At 37.2% G+C, this 18,664-nt stretch overlaps 1 protein-coding gene across 1 annotated transcript in view; it reads right to left on the reverse strand.

Annotated features, from left to right (window-relative positions):
- Positions 1–2,943: 2,943 nt before the first annotated feature.
- The window catches only part of LOC133652571 (stalled ribosome sensor GCN1-like), a 56,310-nt gene continuing 40,589 nt past the window's right edge, over positions 2,944–18,664 (reverse strand). The window contains exons 47-57 of the mRNA XM_062051461.1: positions 17,437–17,580; positions 17,073–17,342; positions 16,875–16,988; positions 14,226–14,456; positions 13,948–14,141; positions 11,327–11,441; positions 10,187–10,283; positions 8,792–8,940; positions 7,230–7,340; positions 3,903–4,124; positions 2,944–3,822 (exon numbers count right to left, since the gene is read on the reverse strand). Coding sequence (XP_061907445.1) covers positions 3,697–3,822; positions 3,903–4,124; positions 7,230–7,340; positions 8,792–8,940; positions 10,187–10,283; positions 11,327–11,441; positions 13,948–14,141; positions 14,226–14,456; positions 16,875–16,988; positions 17,073–17,342; positions 17,437–17,580 — 1,773 coding nt within the window. The 3' untranslated portion in view covers positions 2,944–3,696. The remainder of the gene's footprint in view (positions 3,823–3,902; positions 4,125–7,229; positions 7,341–8,791; positions 8,941–10,186; positions 10,284–11,326; positions 11,442–13,947; positions 14,142–14,225; positions 14,457–16,874; positions 16,989–17,072; positions 17,343–17,436; positions 17,581–18,664) is intronic.

Here is an 18,664-nt window from a genome sequence, read left to right on the forward strand (position 1 = left end):
ATTCAAATATGACGTCACGACTTGAACACGACCACACATTAACACTGAAAATGTCCGCTTTTTAAAGCAGTGTTTTTTCAACCTTTTCTGAGCCGGGGCACATTTTTTTTAATTGAAAAAATCCAGAGGCTACGGAGCCCCTAAAGGGACATGGGGGAAAAAAAAAAATTTTAGATTTTTTTAAAAATTTTTTTTTAGACATGTATCTCGTGCGCACGAGAAACTATCTCTTGTGCACAAGATAGTTTCTCCTGCGTAGGAGATACATGTCTAAAAAAATAAAATACAATTATAAATGTTATTTTTAATTTTTTTTATAACTTTATAAAAAGTTTCTCGTGCGCACGATATGCATGTCTAAAAAATAAATAAATTATAAAAAAAAAATGTTCCCCCATGTCCCTTTTTTTTTAGACATGTATCTAGTGCGCACGAGAAACTTTTTATAAAGTTATGAAAATGTTTTAAAATACAATTTAAAATATATATATTTTTTAGACATGTATCTCTTACGCACGAGAAACTATCTCGTGCACAGAAGATAGTTTCTCGTGTGCACGAGATACATGTCTAAAAAAAATAAATAAATAAAATAAATTAGAAAAAAAATGTTTTTCCCCCATGTCCCTTTAGGGGCTCCGTAGCCTTGGGATTTTTTCAATGAAAACAAATGTGCAACGGCTCAGAACAGGTTGAAAAACACTGCATTAATAAGCTATTATATTTTTTTTAGACATGTATAAATACATGATACATGACTAAAAAAATTTTTTTTTAAATAACAAAATTATAAATTATTATTATTATTTTTTATAACTTTATAAAAAGTTTCTCGTGCACACAAGAAACTTTCTCGTGCGGTGTAGGGGCTCCGTCCGAGGCACACCACCAGCAGAAAACATTAAAAAAAATGAAACTCAGCAGCCGATATTGACAATAAAAAGTCGTTGTCGCAATTGTTGGATATGAATTTAAACCATAACCAAGCATGCATCACTATAGCTCTTGTCTCAAAGTAGGTGTACTGTCATGACCTGTCACATCACGCCCTGAGTTTTTTGGTGTTTTCCTGTGTGTAGTGTTTTAGTTCTTGTCCTACGCTCCTATTTTGTTGTTGATTGTCATGTCATGTACGGACGTACTTTGTGGACGCCGTCTGCTCCACACGCTGTAAGTCTTTGCTGTCCTCCAGCATTCTGTTTTTGTTTACTTTGCAGCCAGTTCAGTTTTAGTTTTGCATAGCCATCCCTAAGCTTCAATGCCTTTTCTTAGCGGCACTCGCCTTTTGTTTATTTTTGGTTTAAGCATTAGATACCTTTTCCCGACATCTACAAAGCAATTAGCTACCTGCTGCCACCTACTGATATGGAAGAGTATTACACGGTTACTCTGCCAAATTCTAGACAGCACCGACACTCAAAAACGGCACATTTGCGGATTATGATTACTGGTTTGCAAAAAATATTTTTAACGCAATTAGGTGAAATTACATAAACTCCCACGGCACACCAAACAATATCTCACGGTACACTAGTGTGCCGCAGCACAGTGGTTGAAAAACACTATTATGTATGTTGACAGACATCGAGCCTCAGCCTCTCCCAACAATGCTGCATACAACATGGACAGTTGTCATTTCTAGTAAGACTTGCAAGCTTTTGAAGTGCTTATGTGAATTGTTCAAGAATTTGCTGAGGACTTGGTCATTTTATACTTGGAAGTTCTTGACCAAACTCACTTACCCAAAAATCTTGCTTTTTTTTTTTAAACTGAAATTGAAAGGCCTGAAGCTAGTCAAAGGTGAACGAGAGCAGTAATTCTCAAACTGTGATACGCATTGCTCTATTTAGTGCAGGGGTCAGCAACCCTCGGCTCTCGAGCCACATGCGGCTCTTTAGCACCGCCCTAGTGGCTCCCTGGAGCTTTTTCAAAAATGGAAAAATATATTTGTTTTATTAATGTTTCTGTAGGAGGACAAACATAACACAAACCTTCCCAATTGTTAGAAACCCCATTGTTTAATATGGTTATGTTTATGCTTCACTGATGACAGTATTTGGCCTGCGCTGATTTGTCCTACTAATATTGGCAGTCTTTGAACTCACCATAGTTTGTTTACATGTACAACTTTCTCTATTGCTGCCACAGAAAGATGTGTTTTATGCCACTCCTTTGTCTCATTTTGTCCACCAAACGTTTTATGCTGTGCGTGAATGCACAAAGGTGAGCTTTGTTGATGTTATTGACTTGCGTGGCGTGCTAATAATCCATGCCAACATGCTATTTAGGCTAGCTGCATGTACATATTGCACCATTATGCCTCGTTTGTAGGTATATTTGAGTTAATTATGTCCTCTGTGTATTTAATTTATATTTGCATGTCTCATGACACATTATCCGTATGTAATATTGGCTGCATTTCGTATTGTGTGCCATGTTGTTCCAGACCACAGCAAACGTTACCCAGCTTGCAAAGATTGTAATAAATCCATTAGAAGAAGACATCCTGTCCTTTCCTTTAACTTGGACACCTTTGGCCATTCTAAGCCAGTATTTTCCAGGAGTTATCTAACCCTCTGAGACACTTACTTAATGTGTTGCCTTCATTATAACACTTACATAAGGCTTTTAACTTTTTGCGGCTCCAGATTTGTTTTTCGGTCCAATATGGCTCTTTCAACACGTTGGGTTGCCGACCCCTGATCTAGGGGTACGCCAAATAATCACTTAAATAGTCAAAGACAGTGTTACTGTTCAAACTGTGGGTAATGTTACCAACAGTGGCCAATAATATCAAATATACTGGTTGACAAAAACCTCTGCCTTGTTTTTAATGAATATTTAGGCCTACTATGCTACTGTATTTTAATGTTGGTTCTTGAAGAGCCAAATATTTTTTCAGGTGTTACTTTGAGAACCACTGAAATAGAGCATGTGTTCCCAAATATTAGACATTCCAGACTGAAATTAGGTATTTTTATTTTATACTGCCTTTTTACAACCACAACAATGGTCTTGTTAGAGACAACCCCCTCTCCCCCCAAATGTCTTATGTAATTTTGACAAAAACTTAACAGATTGGGGTGAAAAATTAATACATCGGAATTGTAAATCCTTTTTACTAAAATTGAAACAAATCAAAACCTCAGTACAGGGCTTGTTGCTGCACACATTTTGTAAAATAACTGAGCTATAAATTGAGGTTAAAGGCCATTAAAATAATCAAAGAGTCGGGGGGTGGTGTGATTGAAAGGCTAAGCAGATGTTTTGCAGCACAGGAACTTGTGGCACATTTTAAAAGACAACCAGCACATTGTGTATTTCGACAGCCCGTTAAGAATCTGTGTTGGGTCATTTCAGGGGTGAAAACTATTTCTCAGCAGTTCCGCATTCACATGTTCTCTTAGATAACTGAAAACAATTCAATTCAGAGCCTACCAAATTAGACAACTACAAAATAAAAATGCATAATCCTCTAGTCCAATTGTGAATTTGCTGTGGAAAATAAGGTGGGAAGAAAGCTGAGAGGGCAAATTACACGTCACTTCTTGCTGATGTGTGTACTGGCTGGCAAGTATCTTGAGTTCCTGTGTGGGAAAACCGTCTCCACTCTAAGGGGCAACATTAGCAGACGAGTGGTGTTTGAAGCTCTGGAGAGCATGTCAGTCCATCTACTGTTTGACTTCAATAGCTCAATCACGTTAGTATGGTGTCATCTATCTCTTCATTGGAGTCTGGCAGGCTGGCGATCTTCTTCAGCGAGCGGCGGTGACACTCCGAGAGAAGGTCGTTGCTTGCCGAATCCAGAATGGCGGTAATCATCTGAGCGACAAAGCAGAGCATCAAAAGTTTTCCAGTGAAAATATTTTCCCATTTGCATTTCTCACTGCTGTTTGTTATACCTGAAAGTATTCTTCTCCCTGTCGCAGTCGGAGCAGGTTGACGATGGTGTGTTCACTCTGGGCTCTCACGCTGGTGTTCTTGTCCTTGGTGTTGTCTAAAAGTGTCTTCAACAAAGACTTGATCTGACCCGTCTCCAAAGCAGGTGTAGCTGGATCTTGAAAGACCCACCACAGGACCTGCTCTGACACAAGCCTGATGTCGCTGGACTGGTTCTGAAGACACTGTGGGGTCACACACGCACACATTTTAATTCTAATAGTTTTAATGGTAAACTAAACAGAACGTGGTTTGACAGCGTTATCCACAGGGTGGGAAAAAAAGAGAGCAGCTATGAATCCACTTGAGGGCGCTGTCTCACATGTTAAATCACTCAAGTTTTTCTAGTAGGAAGATCCCAAAGCTGTGTTGTTGTGTAACTGCATGTATACTTTAAGTATTTTATTAAAATGTACAACAAAAATGTAAATGTGCCATCATGTCAATAAAGCTTTTTATTCTATTCTTTGTCAGACTATATGTAATATAGACAGTGTTTCCCCCAGAATATTTGTTAGTTAAGGTGGTGTCTCTCCAGGGGGGAAGGAGGCGTCGCCCGGGACAGGCGGACACGGACGGGGAAGGGCCTGGGTGGGTGTAAGGAACAGTGTAATTTGGCCTGTCGCCACCATCACGTCTCCATCTCATCGCTGCCTGGGGGGGCAATAGACTACAGACTGTGGTAAAGTAGGCCGGCTTCGTCGCATGAAAATGAAGAAGCCTACAATGTTTGGTTGTGTTTTCCGCTCTGTATGCTGAATGGCAATATAAGATGTATATCACAATATTTTTTCCGTAATGTAAAAACAAAACACAAAACAGTCCTGGTTACCTGAGATACTAAGTATGTCATTATTTGGACTTAGTAAATATTGACTTACTAAGACAAAATAATGACTAAGTCAAATGAATGACTTACTGTAAATAAGCATTTGCAATAAGCGTTTGAAAAAAAAAGAGTTAAAAGTGGGGCCACATGCTGACATATGCTCAACTCATCATGCTTAATTTACAGGACAAAAAAATAAAATATATATATATTTTCTTTACATTGTTTTTAAGACTTTCAGTGTTTCCCACACATTCATTTATTTGTGGCGGCCCGCCACGAAAGAATTACGTCCGCCACAAATTTTAAATAAAAATAAAATAAAATAATTTTTTTTTTTTTTTTTTTTTTTTGGGGTCCTGTCCAGCTTCTCAGGCAAACATATAGTTGATGTAGATGCCCATATAGGCTGTTCAGATTTACTTTACATAAGAGAAGTGTAGGATACTTCTCTTGTTGCCTTATTTGTATTTGACCACTACTGTTTTCTGTTTATTTGTTACTGACTGTGGCAGGACACCTCCGCCTCTGTTTCACTTTATGTTGCTGGTAAATAATATGGTTGTAGTAGTCGGCTAAAGTTAAATTATTTAGTATGCACTAATTAAAGGGGCAGAGCTTTAAGAGACATTTTAGCTTTTATATTTTATAAGATATATTTTTTGTAAGAACCACAATTAATAAATATATTTAAGTGAATAACTTATTGTTCAAATCTGTATATAAATATGTACATAAAGTGTTGTAATTATATTGTAAAATGGATGGATGGATGAATGGACGTTTAAAACAAAACTGTTATTATTAATTAGTAAGTATACATTTTTTGAGCCTTTTTAGAGAAAATCATATCATTGTAGTAAATTATGCAAATTACTCGATGATGTCATGGTGACCACGCCCACAGCCACGCCCCCACCGCCACAGGTATCTTGCCAGTTTATGGGAAACACTGACTTTAGTTTAAGCGGTGGCACTTTGTTGTTAAGGCGGCCGCCTTAACAACAATGAGCTGCGGGAAACCATGATAGAAAATTGCAAATTGTTCTTTGAGAGCAACAAGAAAAGCACAAAGTGTTTAATGCCTTTTATTTTTTAACCACTAAAATTGTTCTTTGAGTGCAATAGGCAACATAGGTTTAATGTATTTTAAGATTTTCCATTAAGTGAAAGCCAATATTGATATTTTTTTGTAGTTCCCTTGAAAAGTATCAATATACATTTTGGTACCGGTGCCAAATGATTGGTATGGGTTCAGGGGTTAAAATGCATGTCTGTTGGCAAGTCTGTTGGTCACTCCCCGCATGGGGGTGTCACTGATGTCATATTAATACAGATTTATTTTTCTAATATTTTCGCCATGACCAGTAGGGTCCCAAAGATCAGAACTGGTCGATCGCGATTGACGGGTTGGCGACCCCTGCGGTACGTGATAATGTCATTTCTAAGAAGTTCATTTAAATTAGTTTCACAGTCGAGTCAAGACAATGATAAGATTACTATGATATCTACAATTGGTGTGATAACGTGTGAGTCTGTGACTAATTATATTTGTGTACAATTATATAATAGATAAGTTAAATAATGTTTAATTAAATAAAACCCTACAACTAGCGGTGTAACGGTACACAAAAATTTCGGTACGGTACGTACCTCGGTTTAGAGGTCACGGTTCGGTTAATTTTCGGTACAGTAAGAAAATGACAAAATGTAAATTTTTGGGTTATTTATTTACCAAATTTGCAAAATTTTCCACCAAAAATATTTTTCTTAGTGGAATATTTGATGTGAAGTAATGGGAACCTTGGATAGGTCAATAATTCATAATAACATTGATTTTGATTCAATATTATGTTTTGAGCAATGACAGTTTGAAAGAAAAAAAAAACAGCTTTGTTTCATTAGTCAACATTGCAACTTTTTCTAAATTACATTTAACCTTTAAGCTTTTTTATTTCACTTTTGTTATGTTTTTGTTTATTTTAATAGTATTTTTAGAATGTGCCGTGGGCCTTTAAAACATTAGCTGTGGGCCGCAAATGGCCTCCGGGGCACACTTTTGACACCCCTGCTATAGATAATAAAAAATTAAATCTGATATATCTATGGATAAAAAGCAGAGCCTGGTGGAAACTCGTTCGGAACCGGAACCCCCGTACCAAAACGGTTCAATACAAATACACGTACCGTTACACCCCTACCTACAACAATGGTGTCTAAAATTATATATATTAGATCTTACATAAATTAGCTTTTTAACCTAGAACACAAAGAAAAAATGTGGTGTTTCATTCAGATATCTCAGCATATATTGATCTACACTAGCATCTTTAATGTATCGAAGTGACTGCCCTCTGTCTGTTCTTCACCTGTAAAAAGTTCAGACACCCCTTTCCTACAAGAACCTGCATGTATGCGAGATGATATGTCATCTAAGTGCCAGTGCTGTTGTGCTATATACCTTGACAAACTGCGTGATGATGCGCTGGGAAATATTACTGCTTCCATCCACGCTGAGCTGGTGTCTCATCAGGAATCCCATCCCTCTAATCCCGCTACAAGCAATGGGAATCTGGAAGAGGAATTCAATCACATGAAAAGGTCATATTTACAAGAATGACTACAGGTAGTACAGGTAGCCAAGTCTTACTTTTTTTTTTCTTTTGAATTGTAATTTTACTGCTTTTTTTACATCACGGCCAGGGGACTACAAATTAAAAATGTGACCCGTGCTGGCAAAATGAGTCGGAATATGCACAGGCTAATTTTGACCTACAGGAAAATAAGTGAAAAAAATTGATCTTGGTTGAAATTGAGATTTTCACAAAAATTAGTCCATAAAGCCACAATCTAGCGATCCCAATCATCGACATAGCAAGAAAACATCTAAAATCACCTTTATTTGAAGGTTTTGTACGAGGTATGTCTTCAGAAATTAGTCCTTTGTGTTAAAATTCCTTGAGAAAATCAAGTGTTTTCAACGCTCACTCGCGCCAATAAGGGGGAATCCCCCTAGCCATATTTGGTATCATTGTGACGCCAAGTTTACCTACTTTCTAAAAATGAGCATGGAATTCCTGATGACGCCATTCTGAACCAATATAATTCGAGTTTTTAAACCTGTCCCGACGTAAACAAATCCGGCTTGTTGCTAACCGGTCGCTGTGAGGCGTACCCTCATTGGTTGAATCACCCCGCGCGGTGCATTGTGGTATCATGGCAGCGCCCTGATGAAAAACAACACACAGTAATTCGAGCGGAATATTTGGTGAAAAAAGGTGATTTTCGAACATTTAATTATTATTTTTGTGGATAAGTTAGACTGTTTTACATTCCGTAATGGATTTAGAAGGTGGAGAGGGTACACAGGCGGTTGCAAGTGCGCTAAATTCACTGCAGTCGGCGAATCTTCTTAGTGCTGCTGGTCAGGAATATTACGGACAGCTGACCAGCTGACAAACTGACCAGTGAACAAAAAAACTGTGACATAACAGTGTTTAAATTTTTGTACATAACCGTTTTCAATAGAGTTGAATATATATTTTTCCTTTAGACATGGGATTTGACTTTAATTGTACCAATTTTGGTGTTGCTACAAGGACTCTTAAGGTATGGTTGCTATGGAGTTTTGTTTTGGCACATTCTGTTCTGGAACAGTAAACTTTAAGCTGGTTTTTCTCAAAACGGACCCTCAAACTTGGTCGACTTCAATCGGATGTAACTCGGTCATTTTCTGTCCGATTCCAACAAACCATATATCATTTTGAAGGTCTTTAGATGGAGAATGTGTAAATAACAATAACTCAGTTTTTAAAATTTCCTCATTGTGACTCATTTTGCCAGCACAGGTCACAAATAGCCTTCTGGCTAATTCTGGCTTTTTTGTGTTTAATGAAATTGCATTGTCCCCTTTGAAATAAACTACTCTTAATCTTAAAATAGTCAATGGTAATACTAAGTAAAACACACAAAAGGAGTGATGAGATTCTCAAAGTCAAACACACTTCTAAGATTCCCCCTCACCCTGTCAGCAGTGGCGTTGGTCAGAATGGTCTCCGTCACACTATCGCCGTATTCCTTCCCACACAACTTTGCAGGCGCACATTTGACAGCTATGGCCAAAGCCATGCTGCGACCGTGACGCACCATCCAGTCCACACCTGACATATCCGCTGAAAAAAGTAAAAGTCACAATAAATAAATGAGTAATATATACAGACTTATGCTTCAGGAAAAAAACATATACCGTGTTTTTCGGACTATAAGTCGCAGTTTTTTTCATAGTGCGACTTATACTCAGGAGCGACTTATGTGTGAAATTATTAACACATTACCGTAAAATATCAAATAGTATTATTTAGCTCATTCACGTAAGAGACTAGACGTATAAGATTTCATGGGATTTAGCGATTAGGAGTGACAGATTGTTTGGTAAACGTATAGCATGTTCTATATGTTATAGTTATTTGAATGACTCTTACCATAATATGTTACGTTAACATACCAGGCACGTTCTCAGTTGGTTATTTATGCCTCATATAACGTACACTTATTCAGCCTGTTGTTCACTATTCTTTATTTATTTTAAATTGCCTTTCAAATGTCTATTCTTGGTGTTGGGTTTTATCAAATACATTTCCCCCAAAAATGCGACTTATACTCCAGTGCGACTTTTATATGTTTTTTTCCTTCTTTATTATGCATTTTCGGCCGCTGCGACTTATACTCCGGAGCGACTTACGGTATACTCCGAAAAATACGGTACTGTTAAACTAGATGAGTGAGAAGGTACTTTAGACCAGTGGTTCTCAACCTTTTTTCAGTGATGTACCCCCTGTGAATTTTTTTTAAATTCAAGTACCCCCTAATCAGAGCAAAGCATTTTTGGTTGAAAAAAAGAGATAAAGAAGTAAAATACAGCACTATGTCATCAGTTTCTGATTTATTAAATTGTATAACAGTGCAAAATATTGCTCATTTGTTGTGGTCTTTCTTGAACTATTTGGAAAAATATTTATATAAAAATAACTAAAAACTTGTTGAAAAATAAACAAGTGATTCAATTATAAATAAAGATTTCTACACATAGAAGTAATCATCAACTTAAAGTGCCCTCTTTGGGGATTGTAATAGAGATCCATCTGGATTCATGAACTTAATTCTAAACATTTCTTCACAAAAAAATAAATCTTTAACATCAATATTTATGGAACATGTCCACAAAAAATCTAGCTGTCAACACTGAATATTGCATTGTTGCATTTCTTTTCACAGTTCTTTTTGAGAGACATTTAAAAAAAATCTCACGTACCCCTTGGCATACGTACCTTAAAGTACCCCCAGGGGTGCGCGTACCCCCATTTGAGAACCACTGCTTTAGACATACACAGGACAATAAATTGGTATTTAGCTACAAACCCAAGATGTGCTGAAGCAACACGCTCTTCAACTCTTCGTCTGACAGAAACGGGCTGAGTTCACCAACACAGCCTGCTGAAGCCATTCGAGTTGCATCCTATGTACACACACACACACACATATTGGTTATCATTTGGAATGGGGACCAATTTTTGATCATCACTTGTGGGGACCACCCTTTCTACAGGTTGTGGAGGCATAACAAAATGTATGTAAAATGGCCACTGCCCAGTTAGCTCATACACGTCTTTAAATATCTGGATTGATGAAGTAATGTGCTGGTCATTCTTACTGGGGACCCTGGGGAAAAAAGAGTTAATATGGTTCATGGGGACCGAATTTAAATAATTTTGCATAATTCACACAAATTTGTACGTGACTAATGAGTACCATAAAAATTTTTTGAAAAAAAAAGTTCAAATGAAATATGACATGATCCTCAGAATATAGCAACTACAGCTGTCCTCTTATAGGAAGTTTCACCACTTAAATGTTAAAGCAAATCCTGCATCTTCTGTGACATTACTGACAACTGCTATTTAGCAGTAATGAAGTTGTCTGTAACTCCAACTACCATATATAGAAGGATGGAACATTCTGAATGTGAATCATACTTTAAGGTAACAATGTTTTATAATCATGCTGTATGAAAATGCTTAAAAATCACGTAGGCATCTTCAGAATGGATCTGACCATCATTTAAAAAGGTTTCCCTTTAGGGGACCTGTTTTTTTTGTCCCCATACCGTCAGAGGTCCCCTAAAGGTGACTGTGTAAACAGAGCGATGTCCTCATTAAGTAAGCATTGCCAGAACACACACACACACACACACACACACACACACACACACACACACGCACACGCACACGCACACGCACACGCACACGCACACGCACACGCACACAGATGGGCAGACATTATAAGAGACTATTGACTGACATGGAGCATACACTATCTCTGCTGCAAACCACATCCTCTCACATACTTCTGTTTATCCATACCACAAAATACTTAACTTAAATGTTCTCAGTTTTTTTGTTTTTTTTAACTGTATTGTGGAAATACAATTTACAGCCATGCCACCACAGATGTTATAAAAGTCTCACTTCCAGTTTTATGCTTCAAGTTCCAGTGGCATACCTCATCATGTCCCAGCATGCCTAGTAATGTGCTGATGATGTTCTTGCGGATGTTTGGGTCCACCTTTGATCCAGCCCCTTGAATGACGAACCGTAAAGCTTGTAGCATTGTCTCCCTATCAGAAGGCACAGTAACAGGCAACGAGACATGTAATTAACAAAACATATACAATTAGAAATGCACAGTAACAGACGACCACAAGGTAATACACACGGGATACACACAACTGCACTGTACTTTCTATTCTTATACAACTTTGATGATCAAATTACAGCATTTCGTAAACCACACAGCTTTAAATAATTACAATAAAACACGCATAACAGAAATTCATGGCCGTACACGACCACAATGTATCCCAACAGACGAACATTCTCCAGTTATCGTTCTGTGTAATAATAATACATTTGATTTATAATGCACTTTACATTTCCAGAGTTTCATACTTTGTTCTTATATGGATGTTTATTCCACAAATAAATGTGCACCTTTCCAAATTGTATACTGTAGCTGTAAAGCCTTATTTGTACCTTATTCAGGAACTTAATCAAAAGACTAACTTGCCTTACTTGTTGACAACAGAACATGTTATTTTATTTGACTATTGCTCACAATTTTTAATGACTGTTGAAACAAAATGTTAAAAATAAAAATGGCACTTTTTCTATAACTCAAATTGTAGTATTTGACTTATTTAGCACAAACAGTGTTTATTTATAAAGAAAAAAAAGTAAAATAAGCATAATGTGTTTATTTGTTAAACAAGATGTGACCTGACACTAGTTTAAGAGAAGTACATATATCGGTAGATATGGGAATCGGAGTGCTGACCGTATCGTCATATCGGTAAGAAAGCCAATATGAAGCATTTTTATTAATACCGTATTTTTCGGAGTATAAGTCGCATTGGCCGAAAATGCATAATAAAGAAGGAAAAAAACATATATAAGCCGCACTGGAGTATAAGTCGCATTTTTGGGGGAAATTTATTTGATAAAATCCAACACCAAGAATAGACATTTGAAAGGCAATTTAAAATAAATAAAGAATAGTGAACAACAGGCTGAATAAGTGTACGTTATATGAGGCATAAATAACCAACTGAGAACGTGCCCGGTATGTTAACGTAACATATTATGGTAAGAGTCATTCAAATAACTATAACATATAGAACATGCTATACGTTTACCAAACAATCTGTCACTCCTAATCGCTAAATCCCATGAAATCTTATACGTCTAGTCTATTACGTGAATGAGCTAAATAATATTATTTGATATTTTACGGTAATGTGTTAATATTTTTACACATAAGTCGCTCCTGAGTATAAGTCGCACCCCCGGCCAAACTATAAAAAAAACTGCGACTTATAATCCGAAAAATACGGTAATATAAATGAGTGTTATTAACTGTTTAAATGGTGAAATATAATTTTCTTCCTTCAGAGTACTCATAATCTCATAATACTATCTCCCCATTTGTCTACTGACGACATTATGACAGAATCAACAGGGGTTCCAGCTTGCCTAATCATTTTTTATGCCTTTGATAGAAGTCAATGGTATTTGTATCAATGTCAATTTGCTGAGTTTGTTCTACAATATTCTCATGTATTCCGATACGCAGGTATCTGAGGATCATAGGTCTGCTCCACCTAGTGTCAGATTTTGAATTATAGTATACTCACCTGATCAAAACAACTCCATAGTTAGTCTAATGTAAAGGAAATTCAATTTTGAGATGTCAAAGGGATAAGCGGTAGAAAATGGATAGATGGAAGTAGTAAATACCGTATTTTTCGGACTATAAGTCGCAGTTTTTTTCATAGTTTGGCCGGGGGTGCGACTTATACTCAGGAGCGACTTATGTGTGAAATTATTAACACATTAGCGTAAAATATTAAAATAATATTATTTAGCTCATTCACGTAAGAGACTAGACGTATAAGATTTCATGGGATTTAGCGATTAGGAGTGACAGATTGTTTGGTAAACGTATAGCATGTTCTATATGTTATAGTTATTTGAATGACTCTTACCATAATATGTTACGTTAACATACCAGGCACGTTCTCAGTTGGTTATTTATGCCTCATATAACGTACACTTATTCAGCTTGTTGTTCATTATTCTTTACTTATTTTAAATTGCCTTTCAAATGTCTATTCTTGGTGTTGGGTTTTATCAAATAAATTTCCCCAAAAAATGCGACTTATACTCCAGTGCGACTTATATGTTTTTTTCCTTCTTTATTATGCATTTTCAGCCGGTGCGATTTATACTCCGGAGCGACTTAGACTCCGAAAAATACGGTATACAAAATACATATATTTGAAAGCAAAGTTTTCTGCACTCAAAAAAATTCCACAGCAAAGGGGAACCTAACCAGTAGTCAAGCAGCAGACAGGCGTTCCTTAAACAACAAATTGCCATTGTTGTCTGTTGCAGGACTAAAAACCGCATTCCCAAGCCTATGTCCTTTTAGAATGAGGTACCGCTGCCCCATTATATCACCATGGGATATAATATACCTTGTATAACACACCTTTCCAACAGCCAAATATCTTTTGGTTCAATTATTCCATTTTGGATCAATCAGTACTCTACAGCAGGTGTACACACCTCACTCCAGAGTCCTCTGCGTTGCGAATGGCAGCGAGTTGCTCTGTGAAGAGCGGGTCCACCTTTGTGTGGATGGAAACCAGTTGGCCCAGAGCTTCAGCAGCCCTTAACCTCACTGCACGACTTGAGTCCTGCAGAGCCTTAAGAAAGGTGGTCTGCAGCTGTGGCAAGAAAGGCTTCAGGGCAATACCGACCTGCAAGACAGAATACCAGGGGTTAGGGTAATGGTCTGTGATTATCTGATAGGGCGTTTCCAAGCAGGGGATCAAACAACAGACCTTTGCCAGCAGCAGGGTGAGAGTCTCCAGCAGCGCAGTCTTCACTGTCCAAGCAAAGCGGTCACCCAAAATACGAATAAGTGGACCAGTGATGTTGACCACAGAGGGCCTTAGGGCCTCAGGGGACGTCAGTTTGATGACCCCTCCTAACGCTTTGGCTGCTTCTTCTTTCTGCTCAGGACTACCAGTTAAGACCCCTTCTCTCAGGACAGGCAGTATGCAAGTAACACCCTGTAAACAAAAAAAGATCATCATTAACAAAGCAGCAGTTGATTGCTTTGGTTTTAAAACATAGTTTACATTCATTTATCTATTGTACCAACAAAATAAAATGTAATTTCATTATACATTAAAAGTAGGGATGTCCGATAATATCTGACTGCCGATACTATCAGCCGATATATGCTTTGAAATGTAATATCGGAAATTATCGGTATCGGTTACGTAATTATTGGTATCGGTTTCAAAAATGTAAATTTATGACTTTTTAAAACGCAGCTGTGTACACGGACGTAGGGAGAAGTACAGAGCGCCAATAAACCTTAAAGGCACTGCCTTCGCGTGCCGGCCCAATCACATAATATCTACGGCTTTTCATACACACAAGTGAATGCGAGGCATAATTGGTCAACAGCCATACAGGTCACACTGAGGGTGCCGTATAAACAACTTTAACACTGTTACAAATATGCGCCACACTGTGAACCCACAACAAACAAGAATGACAAACACATTTCGGGAGAACATCCGCACCGTAACACAACATAAACACAACAGAACAAATACCAAGAATTCTTGCAGGACTTACTCTTCCGGGACGCTACAATATACACCCCCCGCTAATCCCGCCCACCTCAACCTCCTCATGCTCTCTCAGGGAGAGCATGTTCCAAATTCCAAGCTGCTGTTTTGAGGCATGTTAAAAAAAAAAAAAGCACTTTGTGACTTCAATAAAAATATGGCAGTGCCTTGTTGGCATTTTTTTCCATAACTTGAGTTGATTTATTTTGGAAAACCTTGTTACATTGTTTAATGCATCCACCGGGGCATCACAACAAAATTAGGCATAATAATGTGTTAATTCCACGACTGTATATATCGGTATCGGTTGATATCGGAATCGGTAATTAAGAGTTGGACAATATCGGAATATCGGATATCGGCAAAAAAGCCATTATCGGACCTCTCTAGTCTAGTCTAGTTACACAGCATTAAAACATTAGTTAGCTTAAAAAAGCATCAACAATTATTTTTTATTTAAGATCAACAGTAACTATTTGCACACGTACGAAAACTTTAATCTTAATTGAAATAGGCAGATATGGAGCAAAGGAATGTCAACAAAATGCAATAGGTTCAAAAATCAGTCCATTCCTATTCTACCATAAAATCCTATTATCCTTATGTCTGTGGTGAGACTTAACATGCAGGCAATTGCTTTTTTGGATTATGTCGACATCAGTCAGCCAGTCCAAGGGCATAAACATGTATTTGGTATATTATAGTACAGTGGTGTCAAAACTTTTTCCCACTGAGGGCCACACACTGAAAAATCAAAGCAAGCGGGGGCCATTTTGATATTTTTGATTTTAAAAACCAATACAAAATTTGTTTAAAAAAATATACATTGAGGCCTCCACTTAGGCTTGATCAAAGGGTTTTGGTCAAATAAATAGAAAAAATGTGTCATTATCATGTGTCATCATTGGGACGGTATAGCTCGTTTGGTAGAGTGGCTGTGCCAGCAACTTGAGGGTTTCAGGTTTGATCCCCGCTTCTGCCCCATCCTTGGGCACGACACTTTACCCACCTGTTCCCAGTGCCACCCACACTGGTTTAAAAATGTAACTTAGATATTGGGTTTCACAATGTAAAGTGCTTTGAGTCACTAGAGAAAAGTGCTATATAAATATAGTTCACTTCACATTATTCAGTATTATTATTCAAGGTCAATATTAAGTTGTATGCCCTTTTTGTCAAATAAAATCCTGTTTTCTTATGGAAAAAACACAAAGTATGCAATATTTTCACCCAATAAAAATTTTAAGTGGAATATTTTGGATGATATAATAATTGGAGCCTTAAACAGGTCAATAACTCATAACAACATTGATTTTAATTACTATTTTTTGAGCAATGACACTCAAAAAAAAAAGTCCCACTAAAATGATTGGGGTTCCAAAAAGGTCCTGCTCGGTAAAGTTAAAAAAAAAAAAAAATCATACATTTTTTTTTACTTTTAACACAATTGTCTCAAGATCAACTTCAGATCTATCCGTCAATTATCATTTTTATTGTTGTTTATGTTTTTTGTGTGTTTGTTTTAGGCCCTTCTTTAAAAAATAAAAAAAATAAAAACTTTGTTTTTTAAATGGCAAACACAAAATATGCAACATTTCCCAAAATTCATAATAACATTGATTTTGATTAATTATAATTTTTTAAAGAAAGTTTGTGTTATTAGAGTAAACATTGTAACATTTTCTTGTTACATTTCACCTGTTTGCTCTTTTATACCACTTTTTATGTTCTGATTTTTTTTAATCGTATTATTAGAATGTGCCGTGGGGCCGTTAAAAAATGACCTGCGGGCCGCAAATGGCCCCCGGGCCGCACTTTGGACACCCCTGATATAGTATAATGAGTTACCTTTTTGGGCAAACAGAAACCAGGCAGATGTTGACCCTTTACATCAGCAGCTACTGATCTGATGTCTCGATGAAGGTCGTCAATAAGAGCCAGCTGGCTGCTTGCGTCCAGTTTCTATTTGAAGAAAAACAAACAGTGGGTGTGTGGGTGTTGAACAACTTCCAGAAGGAGAATATTTGGAGAGCAAAATGAGCGTACCCTTGTGATGGAGTTGATTGTGTCCCAGCTCTGAGTCAGGATTTCAGTGTTGGGGTCATTGAGGAGGCGGATAAGGCCAGAGAGCAGGTTGCGGGTATGGGCACTATAGTCAAGGCGTGTGCGGGCGAAGTAGCCATTTAAGATAGTAGCGGCGGCCTGTCTGAGCCCAGGGTCAGTGTTTCGTGTGGCCTCCAATAAATCATCTATGATAATACGCTGGCCCATATCATCATCCACTGAGAGGATCACGGTTTGGCAGTTGCATAATTCCTAATGCAAAGTACATTTTTTATCAGAAAGGTACAAAAATAAATGGTACAGTCACACAAATAGATAGGAATGGCTTATGGAGGCCTAGTGTTACCTGAGGTTCATCTTCTGTTCCTAATTTTCCTTTAAGTGAGGAAAGAATGGCAGGTAAAATAACGCCCAGGTGGCGAGTCAGAGCATCACCAGCCACAGCTGACAAAAAGGCCAGCACACGTGTGTTCACAGGAGGAGCCGTTAACTGAGAGAAAATAATTTGCATCAGTTAGTCACTTAGAATAATAACGTTTAATAGTAGTAGTACTGTGGAACCTGTTTATAACTCTCTGACTTGGCCGAGAAATTACGTAACCAAGCTAAAAACTATCCATTGCTTACACATTGACATAGACATAGCAGTGTTTCCCATAAACTGCCAAGATACCTGTGGCGATGGGGGCGTGGCTATGGGCGTGGTCATCATTACATCATCAAGTAATTTGCATAATTTACTACAATTATATGATTTTCTCTAAAAGCTCAAAAAATGTATAGTTTTGTTCTAAACGTCCATCCATCCATCCATTTTACAATATAATTGCAACACTTTATGTACATATTTATATACAGATTTGAACAATAAGTTATTCACTGAAATATATTTATTAATTGTGGTTCTTACAAAAAAATATATCTTATAAAATATAAAAGCTAAAATGTCTCTTAAAGCTCTGCCCCTTTAATTAGTGCATACTAAATAATTTAACTTTAGCCTACTACTACAACCATATTATTTACCAGCAACATAAAGTGAAACAGAGGCAGAGGTGTCCTGCCACAGTCAGTAACAAATAAACAGAAAACAGTAGTGGTGGTAGATAGAAACAGAGCTTCATCAAACATCTGATCCACTGAACAAAGAGCTCCAAAATTCTTAAACCTAAACTGCCATCAGTTTTACTCCCTACACTTAACCATGTGTTTCCTACTGCCTGCAGACTTTGCACCCTTTGTTATATACACATGTTGTGTTTCTAATATAAATACATTTAATAAAGTCAAATACAAATAAGGCAACAAGAGAAGTATCCTACACTTCTCTTTTGTAAAGTAAATCTGAACAGCCGATATGGGCATCTACATCAACTATATGATTTGCCTGAGAAGCTGGAGAGAACAAAAAACAAAAAAAACAAAAAACAAAATTTATTTTTTAAATTTTACTTTTTTTTTTTTTTTTTAAATTTGTGGCGGGCCGCCACAAATAAATGAATGTGTGGGAAACACTGCATAGAAATATTTGTCCACATCAGACCTGGGCAAATTAAGGCCCCGGAGGCCACATG

The sequence above is a fragment of the Entelurus aequoreus genome, linkage group LG06 (assembly GCF_033978785.1).
Source record: "Entelurus aequoreus isolate RoL-2023_Sb linkage group LG06, RoL_Eaeq_v1.1, whole genome shotgun sequence".
Lineage (NCBI taxonomy): Eukaryota > Metazoa > Chordata > Actinopteri > Syngnathiformes > Syngnathidae > Entelurus > Entelurus aequoreus.